At 42.9% G+C, this 14,766-nt stretch overlaps 1 protein-coding gene across 2 annotated transcripts in view; it reads left to right on the forward strand.

Annotated features, from left to right (window-relative positions):
* braf (B-Raf proto-oncogene, serine/threonine kinase) overlaps nt 1-14,766 on the forward strand; it is a 45,810-nt gene that overhangs the window by 10,832 nt on the left and 20,212 nt on the right. For both annotated transcript variants that reach the window (XM_062065687.1, XM_062065688.1), the window contains exons 2-6: nt 7,874-7,975; nt 8,125-8,412; nt 9,409-9,512; nt 13,149-13,251; nt 13,981-14,129. In XM_062065687.1, coding sequence (XP_061921671.1) covers nt 7,874-7,975; nt 8,125-8,412; nt 9,409-9,512; nt 13,149-13,251; nt 13,981-14,129 — 746 coding nt within the window. The remainder of the gene's footprint in view (nt 1-7,873; nt 7,976-8,124; nt 8,413-9,408; nt 9,513-13,148; nt 13,252-13,980; nt 14,130-14,766) is intronic.

The following is a 14,766-nucleotide window of genomic DNA, read 5'->3' on the forward strand; positions in this document are numbered from 1 at the left end:
AAGGGAGCACAGCCAGTAGGATCAGTTTGCACATTTAAATACCTTGGACAGCAATGTGTTGTTACAACTTTATATTGAGGTTTGACTTTTGGAATGGGGAAATACTTTAATGTGTCTTGTAATTATGTTAGCATTTAAGATAGCTAGTGATTAGCACACTAGCTTGCTTGTACAGAAAATGAGCAGTATCATATCGATGTATCGATATGTGGTTATCAATCACAGTCTTACGATAACTTTAATTTGAAACGGTTATACTAACCGTCATGAGTTTTACCGCGGTTTGTCATTGATATTGGTATTCTTACAGTTAATACATGTGATTGATGTTGGCTGAACTCACTCATGGATAATCGGTATCCGAATTGGCAGCATGAAACCCTGATTGGAACAACCTTAGTTTAAACCTTTTGCGTAGCCGACTGTAATTTGCTCGCCCCTCCACAGTTGCATTGCACAGACTTTTTCTACAGAAAGCAATAGAAAGACTCCAAATAACTCCACAAAATCAAATTTAAGACATTGTGTAATTAATGTGATCACAATATAGGAATTGTAAACGCAGGTTATCAAACAGTATATTGTATGGCTGCCCCTACTTATATAATGTCATAATGGCTGGAGAAACACAGGGATCCTTCATTTGACTGATGTCTGCATCTTGGTGCCCCACTTCTGAGTAGGGTTGATGTTCCAAAAACGGTTCTCCCGATGCTTCGATAAGAAAAGAACCGATTCCATGGATTCGAATCCCTTTTTGAGAACCGGTTCCCGTTATCGAAGCCACTATACCGTATTTTCGTGACCATAGGGCGCACCGTATTAAAAGGGGCCGTGTCAGTTACGGGTGCTATTTCTGTATTTAACGCATAAATAAGGCGCAGCGTTTTTTTGGGCGCAGACATGGTTAAACCAGGGGTGCAAACTAACTTTTTGACCAACTCGCCAAGTGGCTAGTAGGTGAAAAAACATACTCGCCAACCATATTTTTTACTCGCCAAATGCCAAAACAAACTATTTCCTTTACCATTGTATTCCGCCATGTAGAAGTGTTCACGTCACATTAAAACCAATTCTACAACCAACCAGGGGCCACAGTATAGTATATAGAGTATATAGATTCTTTTTTTTACTATCCTATGAAACTAGAAGCAGGACGCATGATGCAGTGCAGATAAGATTTTAAAAGATCTGTATTCAATAAAATTTAAGTAATATACAAGTTTTACAGTGCATTGATTGCTACAAAGAATAAAGAAATAGTTAAATATTTTTCAAGTTGTGCACACAGTGCAAAACATGATGTTGTTCTTGACAGTCAGCCAGTCGCGTTTTTTCCCTGCATCGTCGTATAGCCACTTCGTCTGAAACTTTCTCCCCCCAGTTCCAGCGCTGGTCGGTTTGGGTTTCGCAGCATTCGCATCGCGACCCCCCTCCTCCTCCTCCTCCTCCTCCTCCTCCTCCGTCCGTGCCTTTTTAGCTATGGGTTTCAGGAAGCGCCACATAACGATACGATTTATAGGCTTAAGGCTAGGAAGAATGATTGTTAGCTATTAAGACTCGAGTAACGTTACCGGTACACTCTGTGACTGTCGCCTGAGAGATATCCCTGTAGTGCGCGCTCTAAGCTAACTACTAGGCTAGCTAACTGCCGTCTCTTAGCAACTAGTCTACGGAACGTCGAACGTGACATCACAACAAATATGTGCTTGGTAAAATAATGATCTCCGTGTTGCTTTAGGTACCGGTAAGCGCTGCATTATTGCTGTTGTGAACCTCACTTTTTCAACTCGCCAGCGTGGCAAGTTAGGCAAATATTTTACTCGCCAAAGCTAAAAATAGCTCGCAAATGGCGACTGGCGAGTGTTAATTTGCACCCCTGGGTTAAACATACGCTAGCTTAAAACATATGCTAGCATGCATAGACGCTGTATTGAAAAGGCAGCAGGAGCAAAGCTGAGTTCGGTTGTACTTTATTGAAGTATTTATCAATGCACTCACATTATTTTTTGATCAATCCTCATCTACAAATCCATCAAAGTCCTCATCTTCTGTGTCCGAAATGCACAGCTGGGCAAGTTCTCCATCAAATACGCCAGATTCCCTCTCGTCATTTTCAAAGGCAGTCTCGTTGCTGTGGGGCTCCTTGGAAAAAGTAAAAGCCGACTCCTCTTGCCCCGTTGTGCGTATCGATTCGCTACCGTGCTGGTCCCCTTCTTCTCCACAGTGTGCTTCACCAGGATGTCGAAAGTGAGCGGCACCTCGTCCATGTTGGTGATGTGTTTGTCGGCAAGTTTTTTATTTACAACGCACACAGCAGCACTATATGCTCACTGGGGGCGTGCCTTTAGCGTCCCCTCTCACCTGAAACCTTCACTCTTTAACGTCCGCATGCTGTCCTCAGTCACGTCCGCCTTTCCTTCATATAAACAGCAGTCACATAACATCTACGGCTTTTGGAAGTCAGTGCACACACAGGTTGTTGTGTGAGCACCTTATCTGGATTCGATAAGAGATTCTATAAGGAATCGGTTTGATAAGAGGATTCGATAATGGCATCGACATTGATCATTTCTTAACAAACATCATCCCTACTTCTGAGTGCACACTATTGCCACCTAAAGATTGGAATGGAAAGCCATCATCTGGCAAAGCATTTTTCAGTTGAAGATTATATAATATAATTTCTGAAATTATAGACAGTCTCTCTATTTATCTGCAAAAGTACACGCTTCTATGAGCATCAACTCAAATCATGTATAAACCCCGTTTACATATGAGTTGGGAAATTGTGTTAGATGTAAATATAAACGGAATACAATGATTTGCGAATCATTTTCAAACCATATTCAGTTGAATATGCTACAAAGACAACATATTTGATGTTCAAACTGATAAACATTTTTTTGTGTGCAAATAACAGTGTTTCCCACACATTCATTTATTTGTGGTGGCCCGCCACGAAAGAATTACGTCCACCACAAATAAAAATAAAAAAAACTTTTTTTTTTTTTTTTTTTTTTTTTGTCCAGCTTCTCAGGCAAATCATATAGTTGATGTAGATGCCCATATAGGCTGTTCAGATTTACTTTACAAAAGAGAAGTGTAGGATACTTCTCTTGTTGCCTTATTTGTATTTGACCACTACTGTTTTCTGTTTATTTGTTACTGACTGTGGCAGGACACCTCTGCCTCTGTTTCACTTTATGTTGCTGGTAAATAATATGGTTGTTGTAGTAGGCTAAAGTTAAATTATTTAGTATGCACTAATTAAAGGGGCAGAGCTTTAAGAGACATTTTAGCTTTTATATTTTATGAGATATGCTTTTTGTAAGAACCACAATTAATAAATATATTTCAGTGAAAAACTTATTGTTCAAATCTGTATATAAATATGTACATAAAGTGTTGTAATTATATTGTAAAATGGATGGATGGATGGATGGACGTTTAAAACAAAACTGTTATTAATTAGTAAGTATACATTTTTTGAGCCTTTTTAGAGAAAATCATATCATTGTAGTAAATTATGCAAATTACTCGATGATGTCATGGTGACCACGCCCATAGCCACGCCCCCACCGCCACAGGTATCTTGGCAGTTTATGGGAAACACTGAATAATCATTAACTTTAGAATTTGATGCCAGCAACACGTGACAAAGAAGTTGGGAAAGGTGGCGATAAATACTGATAAAGTTGAGGAATGCTCATAAAACACTTTTTTGGAACATCCCAGAGGTGAACAGGCAAATTGGGAACAGGTGGGTGCCATGATTGGGTATAAAAGTAGATTCCACAAAATGCTCAGTCATTCACAAACAAGGATGGGGCGAGGGTCACTACTTTGTCAACAAATGCGTGAGCAAATTGTTGAACAGTTTAAGAAAAACCTTTCTCAACCAGCTATTGCAAGGAATTAAGGGATTTCACCATCTACGGTCTGTAATATCATCAGAGGGTTCAGAGAATCTGGAGAAATCACTGCACGTAAGCAGCTAAGCCCGTGACCGTCGATCCCTCAGGCTGTACTGCATCAACAAGTGACATCAGTGTGTAAAGGATATCACCACATGGGCTCAGGAACACTTCAGAAACCCACTGTCAGTAACTACAGTTGGTCGCTACATCTGTAAGTCCATCCATCCATCTTCAACCGCTTATCCGGAATCGGGTCGCGGGGACAGCAGCTCCAGCAAAGACCCCCAGACTTCCCTCTCCAGAGCAACATTTGCGACTTCCTCCTGGGGAATCCCGAAGCGTTCCCAGGCCAGAGAGGAGATGTAATCCCCCCATCTGGTCCTTGGTCTGCCGCGGGGCCTCCTCCCAGTGGGCCGTGCAACGAGGACCTCCCTAGGGAGACGCTCGTGAGGCATCCGCACGAGATGCCCGAACCACCTAAGCTGGCTCCTTTCCAAGCGAAGGAGCAGCGGCTCTACTCCGAGTCTCTCTCGGGTGACTGCACTTCTCACCCTATCTCTAAGGGAGATGCCAGCCACCCTTCTGAGGAAACTCATTTCGGCCGCTTGTATCCGCGATCTTATTCTTTCGGTCATTACCCACACTTCATGACCATAGGTGAGAGTAGGAATGTAGATAGCTCGGTAGACCGAGAGCTTTGCCTTCTGGCTCAGCTCCCGTTTCGTCACAACAGTGCGGCAGAGAGACTGCAATACTGCCCCAGCTGCTCCGATTCTCCGGCTGATTTCCTTCTCCATCTTTCCCTCACTCGTGAACAAGACCCCGAGATACTTAAACTCCTCCACCTGGGACAGAGTCCTGTCCCCTACCCGGACTGTACAAACCATCGGTTTCCTGCTGAGAACCATGGCCTCAGATTTGGAGATGCTGATCCTCATTCCAGCCGCTGAACACTCGGCTGCGAACCGATCCAGTGAGAGCTGAAGGTCACGAACCGAAGGTGCCATCAGGACCACATCATCTGCAAACAGCAGTGACGCAACCCTTAGCCCCCCGAGACGTATACCCTCTCCGCCATGGCCACGACTCCGCCTAGAAATCCTGTCCATGAAAATCACAAACAGGATAGGTGACAGAGCGCAGCCCTGGCGGAGACCAACCCCCACTGGAAACGGATCCGACTTACATCCAAGCACCCGGACACAACTCTCGCTTTGGTTGTACAGAGATTGGATGGCCCTCAACAGGGTTCCCCTCACTCCGTACTCCCTCAGCACCTCCCACAAGATCTCCCGAGGGACGCGGTCATACGCCTTCTCCAAATCCACAAAACACATGTAGACTGGATAGGCATACTCCCAGGCCCTCTCCAGGATTCCCGCAAGCGTAAAGAGTTGGTCAGTTGTTCCACGACCAGGACGGAATCCACATTGCTCCTCTTGAATCTGAGGTTCGACTATCGGCCGGACCCTCCTTTCCAGTACCTTGGCGTAAACTTTCCCAGGGAGGCTGAGTAGTGTGATACCCCTGTAATTAGCACACACCCTCTGGTCCCCCTTTTTGAAAAGGGGAACCACCACCCCAGTCTGCCACTCCCTCGGCACTGTCCCAGACTTCCACGCAATGTTGAAAAGGCGTATCAACCAAGACAGCCCATCAACACCCAGAGCCTTCAGCATTTCTGGACGGATCTCGTCAACCCCCGGAGCTTTGCCACTGTGGAGTTGTCTAACTACCTCAGTGACTTCACTCCGAGAGATCAACGTCGATCCCCCATCATCCTCAGGCCCTGCTCCTATCAGGGAGGGTGTGTCTGATGTATTTGGGTTCAGGAGTTCCTCAAAGTGCTCTTTCCAACGCCCCACGACTTCCTCACTTGAAGTCAGCAAAGTCCCATCCTTGCCGTACACAGCTTGGATGGTTCCCTGCTTCCCCCTCCTGAGGTGCCGTATGGTCTTCCAGAACAGCTTTGGTGCCGCCCGATAGTCCTTCTCCATGGATTCCCCGAACTGCTCCCACACCCTCTGCTTAGCCTCGTCCACAGCCACGGCCGCTGCCCTTCGGGCCCGCCGGTACCTTGCAACTGCCTCCGGAGTCCCCTGGGATAACATACCCCGGTAGGACTCCTTCTTCAGTCGGACGGCTTCCCTGACCACCACTGTCCACCAGGGTGTTCGAGGGTTACCGCCCCTTGAGGCACCTAAGACCTTCTGGCCACAGCTCGCATCTGCAGCTTTAGCAATAGAGGCTTTGAACATTGCCCATTCCTGTTCAATGTCCCCAACCTCCACAGGGATGGCAGAGAAGTCCCGCCGGAGGTGGGAGTTGAAGTCCTTCCGGACAGAGGACTCCTCCAAACGTTCCCAGTTCACCCGCACTACACGCTTGGGTTTGCCAGGTCTGTCCAGAGGTTTCCCCCGCCATCTAACCCAACTCACCACCAGATGGTGATCAGTTGACAGTTCAGCCCCTCTCTTCACCCGAGTGTCCAAAACATACGGCCTCAGATCAGCTGATACGATTACAAAATCGATCATTGATCTTTGGCCTAGGGTGCTCTGGTACCAGGTACACCTATGAGCATCCTTATGCTTGAACATGGTGTTTGTTATCGCAAGTCCGTGACTAGCACAGAAGTCCAATAACAATCCACCACTCAGGTTCAGATCAGGGAGACCGTTCCTCCCAATCACGCCAGTCCAAGTATCACTGTCATTGCCCACGTGCGCGTTGAAGTCCCCCAGCAAGACTATGGAATCCCCTGCCGGCGCCCCATACAGGACCCCATGCAAGGTATCCAAGAAGGCTGAATACTCTGAACTCCTGTTTGGTGCGTATGCACAAACAACAGTCAGAGTTTTCCCCCCTCCAACCCTAAGGCGAAGGGAGGCGACCTTCTTGTCCACTGGGGTGAACTCCAACGTACAGGCACTCAGCCGGGGACTCGTGAGTATCCCCACACCCGCCTGTGCCCTCACACCCTGAGCAACTCCAGAACTGTAAGTGCAAGTTAAAACTCTCCTGTGCAAGGCGAAAACCGTATATCAACAACACTCAGCAATGTTGTCGGCTTCGCTGGGCCTGAGCTCATCTAAGATGGACTGATACAAAATGGAAAAGTGTTCTGTGGTCTAACGAGTCCAGATTTCAAATTGTTTTTGGAAACTGTGGACGTCGTGCCCTCCGGACCAAAGAGAAAAAGAACCATCCGGATTGTTATAGGCGCAAATTTGAAAAGCCAGCATGTGTGATGGTATGGGGGTGTATTAGTGCCCAAGACATGGGTAACTAACACATCCGTGAAGGCCCCATTAATGCTGAAAGGTACATACAGGTTTTGGAGCAACATATGTTGCCATCCAAGCAACGTTACCATGGACGCCCCTGCTTATTTCAGCAAGACAATGAATGCTAAGCCACGTGTTACATCAACATGGCTTCATATTAAAAGAGTGCGGGTACTAGACTGGCCTGCCTGTAGTCCAGACCTGTCTCCCATTGAAAATGTGTGGCGCATTATGAAGCCTAAAATACCACAACGGAGACCCCCGGACTGTTGAACAACTTAAGCTGTACATCAAGCAACAATGGGAAAGAATTCCACCTGAGAAGCTTAAAAAATGTGTGTCCTCAGTTCCCAAACGTTTACTGAGTGTTGTTAAAAGGAAAGGCCATGTAACACAGTGGTGAACATGCCCTTTCCAAACTACTTTGGCACGTGTTGCAGCCATGAAATTCTAAGTTAATTATTATTTGCAAAAAAAAAAAAAAAGTTTATGAGTTTGAACATCAAATATCTTGTCTTTGTAGTGCATTCAATTGAATATGGGTTGAAAAGGATTTGCAAATCATTGTATTCCGTTTATATTTACAGCTAACACAATTTCCCAACTCATATGGAAACGGGGTTTGTATAACTGAATCATTCCAATTACTGTCTTCTTTTTTCACAGATCTGGAATATCAAACAGATGATAAAGTTGACCCAAGAACACTTGGAGGCTCTTCTAAACAAGTTTGGAGGCGAGCACAATCCTCCCTCTATATATTTAGAGGTGAGATTTTGTTTCCTTTTGCTACATGTGCATTGATAGAGCTGAAAGATGTAATTTCAGAGTGCGTGTGTGTGTGTGTGTGTGTGTGTGTGTGTGTGTGTGTGTGTGTGTGTGTGTGTGTGTGTGTGTGTTCGCCGATCCCCTCGTAGGCCTATGAGGAATACACTAGTAAGCTGGACGCCCTGCAGCAGAGGGAGCAGCAGCTGCTAGAAGCCATGGGCAATGGCACAGACCTCTCCTGCTCTCCAACACCTGTGCCACAGCTCCTGGAAGTCAAAATGGGAGGATATATGGTGGCGGAGGGTGCTCAGGCGTATCCCACGGCGCCCAACACATTGGCAGTACTGCAAACCCCCACAGATGCCAGTCGGGCCAACCCTCGATCACCACAGAAGCCCATCGTTCGGGTCTTCCTGCCTAATAAACAAAGAACAGTGGTATGTGTTGGGGCGGTATAGCTCGGTTGGTAGAGCGGCCGTGCCAGCAACTTGAGGGTTGCAGGTTCGATCCCCGCTTCCGCCATCCTAGTCACTGCCGTTGTGTCCTTGGGCAAGACACTTTACCCACCTGCTCCCAGTGCCACCCACACTGGTTTGAATGTAACTTAGATATTGGGTTTCACTATGTAAAGCGCTTTGAGTCACTTGAGAAAAAGCGCTATATAAATGTAATTCACTTCACTTCACTTCACATGTGTTACCTTCTCATACACACAACATGCTTTATACCAGGGGTGTTCAAAGTGCAGCCTGTGGTCATTTGTGTATTGTGATTGACCAACATCGGCGGCAAGAACATGCCGTGACCGCCCTTGACTTTTTACTTGTTAATGGACGAGGGATGTAACAGTAAACGGCATAATGATAATTTGCACTAAAATTCCAGACGGTTAGTAACACTGTCTAATTTCTTAATGACCTAAAAACCGTCATTTATTAATGCATTTTAGGCAACGCGAAGTCAGGCGCATGCGCACTAGTGTCGTTTGGCTTGATAATCATGGCGGACTAATGACACAGACTTTGCTCTGGATTTTACTGTATTGTCTATAATAAAGTGAAGCTTTTCCTTTTTAATAGTCTTGGAGCATTTGATCAGAGTGAGGCATCTGGGGAATAAGGGTATCTAGGTGACCCTCTTTCCCTTTCATGAGATCCAGTATAGAGTGTTCATCTATCCATTTTCTGTACCGCTTGTCATCATTAGGGACACCGGTGAGCTGGAGCCTACCTCGGCTGGATTTTGTTTGATGAGGACCACTAATTGAAACCCACTTATCACAATTTGAGAATAAATGGAGTAAATTGTCTGTAATATGAAATACACTCTACTAATTTGAAACTAGAATCTTGGTCACTCTCACCGTCAGTTACATTTGTAATTATGTTTGAATAGACAGTATGTAAGAAAATAGTCTTCCATGCTGTGTTCAGGTACCGGCCCGGTGTGGGATGACCGTGCGAGACTCGCTAAAGAAAGCTCTAATGATGCGAGGACTCATCCCAGAATGCTGTGGGGTCTACAGGATACAGGACGGGTAAGTAAATATATTACTCAGAAATTCATTTTACCTGCAAAAAAAGATCAAAAAGTAAAGATTAGAGCCATACAAATGATTGGCAGTACAGTTGTTGTAACAGTAATATAGGCTGTTGCCTTGGAGACACATGCTTGCCTGCGATTTGCCAATTGACAGCGAGCTGGAGTTTTAGCAGCTGCAGACACTGAAAATGACAAATATAAAAATATATATGTGGTAGACATGGAAATTGTTTTGGAAAGAAATACTGTGTGACGTGTTTGAGTCAGTCCTGCTTATATCGACAACCTCAAGTCTTGGGCTCCTATTGCTGAAAAGTGCCTGCTTACTTTGACCGCTTTTGTCAAAATAAAGACCTATAGGGGTCATTTCTAGGGTTGTTTACGATAAACCGATGTGACCAGATATCCGGTTCGAGAAGTGGCCGGTTCGGCTACGGCGGTTACAGCCCCCTCAATCAAGATTCAGCTATGAATTTTTAGGTTAATCGAGTGTACACTAGCCGGTTATCGCGCCGAATTAAAAATTAGTTGACAGTTTTTGTCTTTAAAACAACTCGAGCCAGGGTTGCCCGTGAAAAGAGTCACGCGCTTGTTACGTTATTTACGTAATTGGAGACAAGAATAGACGTTTATATGCTGACCGGGTGTTGCGCGGAACTAGCAATTAGTAGATGGTTTATCTTTAAAACAACGGCCGGCCGACAAGATACATAACCTAAACACCACGGACCGTCTACGTGCTCTGCTGTCTGTCAATATTGTGACATCCCAAGGATCAACTGATCAGTTGTCTTAGAAGACATTTGGCCTCTCATCCGAGTAGTTTTCATCAGTTCATGCTCATAGACTTAGCTTGGACAGATCTAGTCTGAGCGCTTGGTTACAGGGTTCTAACTATTTATCCTCTAACATGAGGAGGAGTGTACTCGTGTTCTTTTGTGGTGTAAAAAAAGAATGTGTCCATCAACAAATGTTAACCATAGAATCGAATCGTTCATACACTAAATCAAGTAGCATCTAATTGTTCTATTTTATAAATTAATAATTTTTGAATCGCATCAGAACCCATGTATCGCGATGTGAATCGAATTGTCCATCACAAAGAGATTTACATCCCTTGTAATTTCTATGTCAAAGTGTCATAGTATTGTTAACTTGATAATTATCACTAAGCAGTGTGATAACGACATCCTCATAACTGCTGTCTAGTTACACAGCATTAAAACATACGTGCACACAGTAACTTCCAGCTCAGTGCAAAGTAAGCTTCAAAATAAAAGCATGTAAGTGTTAACCTGGGTTCTACAACTATTAGCTAACATAATACACCCATTTTATATATATTTTATTTTTACATTTTAGCTACAGGAGGAAATATTTGCACATGTACAAAAGCTTTGTTGTCACTGTAGCCAAGACAGAGATGTATACTGAGTATAGGTATTCTTTGGTACCGGTCTCTGAATGGATTGGTTCAGTAGGACCGTTAAGATTATGTACAAATGATACAGCTATCTGTATTTTTTATGGATCTTACTCTACGATAATTATGACACCACTGTAGACAGCGCACCTATTCGCTTAAAGTACCAGTAGAGTGGAAAAACAAGTTGACTTTATATACTTGTGTTTTGTTGTATCCATTAAACCATATCCAATTGTATTTACAATCCGCAAAGTATGTGAAAATACCGTCTAAACATCACAAAATGCCACAAAATCAGTCAGCCATTTTGAATATTCCGCTCTGAGCGTCTTCGGTAATTTCCATAGATTCATGTCGATGGAGTAACACTTCTGCACTCTGACCATAGTATCAGATCAGTCATACTGGAATTACGCAAAAATTTGAGAAAGATTTGCTGTCTATCATTCACAATCCCTATATAAGACATGAACACATGGTTTCTTTTTTTCATGCATTCTAAGTCGTGAATAAATAAATACATCAAAAGTCCGATAACAATGTAGTCAATGGGGGCTGTCTCTATTGTGCCCACAAAACCCTCTAAATAACCATGCAAAACCCGCCAACAATACTTTATATACATATTGTGACCTCAATATTAACCAAATATTAGCAATGTGGTTATTATAAGCGCTAACGCAGCGGATTGATAGCACACAGCTCACTAGCTCTCCGCTGCTTTACTGTGAACTAGCTCTGATGTCCTGCTGCTCCTGCATCATCGCGTCTCGGCTTGTCAAAGTTATTCTAGATTATAAATCATGCCTCTCACCTGGATATTAGGAAGATTTAGCCATAAATGTAGAAGTTGTTCATCTGTGACATTCAATTCATACCCGTAGGTGGAGACAAACACACACAACCGAAGACAGTGTTTGGAGGGAAACTTTTTTTTGTTAACCTTTTGTGTGAATCATGATGAATTATTCATCTAAACGGGAAGATATGTACATACTATCAGTCGTCATCCCAGTAAGAGCAGACATCGTACAGTAAGCTATAATTTTATTATGTTTGTAGTTTTTTTTTCTTGTTAACACTTAGCAATACTGCTACATGATGCTTAGTGTTTCACTAAAGCTGAATCTGTTTAGCAGAGCTTCTAAAACCTATAGCTCATCCTCCTTATATTCAGGATCAACAATAACAAGTTTTTTATCATAATTTTACTTAAGTAATTGTTGTTGCCGCTCACAAAGTCTGTATGATTAGCAATGTTGTTGGTGGGGAAGAAATCTGTGGTTCCTACCTCTACGCCACACGATGACGTGTCTGGCTTCCTCATTATCTCTGAAAATAGCTGGGGAATCTTCATTAGATTAATACTATTTTGATTATATCTAAATATATCTCATATATTGTGAATGCCAGGCAAAATCCCCCCCACCCAAAAAAATTGCAGTTCCCCTTTAATATCCATGAATTAATCCCAAACAATAAATATTCTCACCCCACGCTCGAGCACACTCAACACATCAAACTAAATAAACCCGTACAGCACCCAAAAGTTTGAAACTTTTCTTAAAAGTCCTCCGAAGTCTTGCACTATGTGCAAGGCAAGGCAATGCTAAAGAGTTTAGTGTCACTTTGAAGTGGAAGCCACGGCTTTTTCCTTTTAAACATGATTAAATATCAGTATTGTTATTGATAAAATTCTAATCGTAACATCCCTATTCAAGACAAACAATATTAGCACATCGGCTCCCTTAGGTAAAAGTGTACAATATCATATTAAAACAAAACAGAAAATGTACACACTATCAATAACCCGTGTGTTCAAAAGTACTTTATCGCCCATTTTCATTATGTCTCTGGCCAAAGTCACAAATAAATGTACAAGCAATGGCTATTTCCGATTTTGCTTATGTCAACAACCGCTTATGTCGATGTCAGCCAGCCAGCCAATTATTCTAAGGGTATTGACATAAGCAGGTTCCACTCTCATTGGTGTGAACATTTTTTTATTATCAGTATTTTAAGTCCAATATGTTTGATGGTTTGATGATTTGTTTTTTTAATTAAGTTCGTAAGTTATATTTCTGCATTGTTCTAATATTTCAGATTAACTCATCCCTTTTGTTTACAGTAGGTGGTATGAACAGCAGACATGGGTTTGCAGACTTTCTTTTTCTCATGTTTCATAACTCTTTCTACCGATATCAGGGAGAAGAAACCTATTGGTTGGGATACGGACATCTCCTGGCTGACAGGGGAGGAGTTGCATGTTGAAGTGTTGGAGAATGTGCCTCTCACCACGCACAACTTTGTGAGTACCACTCATCCAAAATGAAGTATGGGATTTATAGCGTTAGACTAGAATGTATTCATTGTTAGTTTTTTTTATGACATAGCAGCAAAATATGAGTTGTGTGAATATCAGCCTGTCAGGCAAATGAAACGAAATCTTACGACATGTTGTAAGCAAGTTCCTTTGCGCACGAGAAAAGATGAATGTTATGTGGAAGACGTTTTGGTTGTCTACACCTTTTTAGTCTGGCTTGGTCTTTGCCGTTTTCCTTTTTTAATTTTGTTTTAAACTCCTTATATCACTCCATTAACATCAGACAATAATGGCTGTGTGTTAAGTTATTTTCACCGGACAGTACATTTAAACTGATATGAGATTTACACTGACTGCTGTAAGTTATATATCAGTTTACAGTATTGTCCCTTGAGAGTAAACAATAAAAGGCTTGCTGAGTTAGGAGTGAGTTTGTGAGTTACTGCATATGGGAATATAATGTCAATAAATTAAGGCCTCCTAAGAGACGTCTCCGCCAAGCTGTATGTGAGTCAATGAACGCAACATGTTTTTTTACATTTACATGCATTAAAGTAAAAGTATTTTCATTGAAAAATTGCATAAAGCAACTCTGCCAAGTTACACGGGGACTTATACAACCATATTCACACAAATCTGTCATATGCTGTCCAGTCCCTTGCTGGTGCTCATGAAGTAAACTTTTTATTTCACTTTTTCCCACGTGTCTGACAGGTGAGGAAGACCTTCTTCACCCTGGCCTTCTGCGACTTCTGCAGAAAGCTGCTTTTCCAGGGGTTCCGCTGTCAGACGTGTGGCTACAAGTTCCACCAACGCTGCAGTACTGAGGTTCCTCTCATGTGTGTGAACTACGACCAGCTAGAGTAAGTCTAGATATAGATAGATTTTGCATGCTCTGGTACCTGTAGAGCTGGCTTGTTTTTGGTATTCCAATTGTATTAGAATCACAATTTGGCGTATGCAAAGTGGTGCCTCAACTTAAGAGTGTTTTGAAATAAGAGCTGTTTCTTGGCTAATTGTTATGCTTTAAGTTGCAAGCAAACATTTTTGTAACAAACAAACCTGCCTTTTGTTGGCGTTGCGAACACCACAGTGAACCCTGTAAGATCCACCCAAAACATGGTTTTACTTGCTAGCATTAGCTTTCAGGTAGAAAGTCGACAACACATTGTTTTCCAACTATTGAACGAAAGAAAGTGAGTGTGAAAAAGTGAATGATATTCATTGAATTAAAGAATGAAATCCTCAAAAACATACAGACACCGTAGAAGTCTACTCTCCTCTGTACATTATGACATTACTTCATACAATGAATTAGCTAGTTGTTAGTAGTACATTCTATTGTATTGTTTTTATACAATATTTATTGTCTAAAAGTTAGGTTTTCTTTTTTAAAGGCATGTTAAAGTGTCATTTTTTTGGGAGTAGGGGCAAAAACCAGTTAAATACCGTAATTTCCGGACTATAAGCCGCACCTGACTATAAGCCGCACCAGCTAAA

This window comes from Entelurus aequoreus, linkage group LG12 (assembly GCF_033978785.1).
Source record: "Entelurus aequoreus isolate RoL-2023_Sb linkage group LG12, RoL_Eaeq_v1.1, whole genome shotgun sequence".
NCBI classification, from domain to species: domain Eukaryota; kingdom Metazoa; phylum Chordata; class Actinopteri; order Syngnathiformes; family Syngnathidae; genus Entelurus; species Entelurus aequoreus.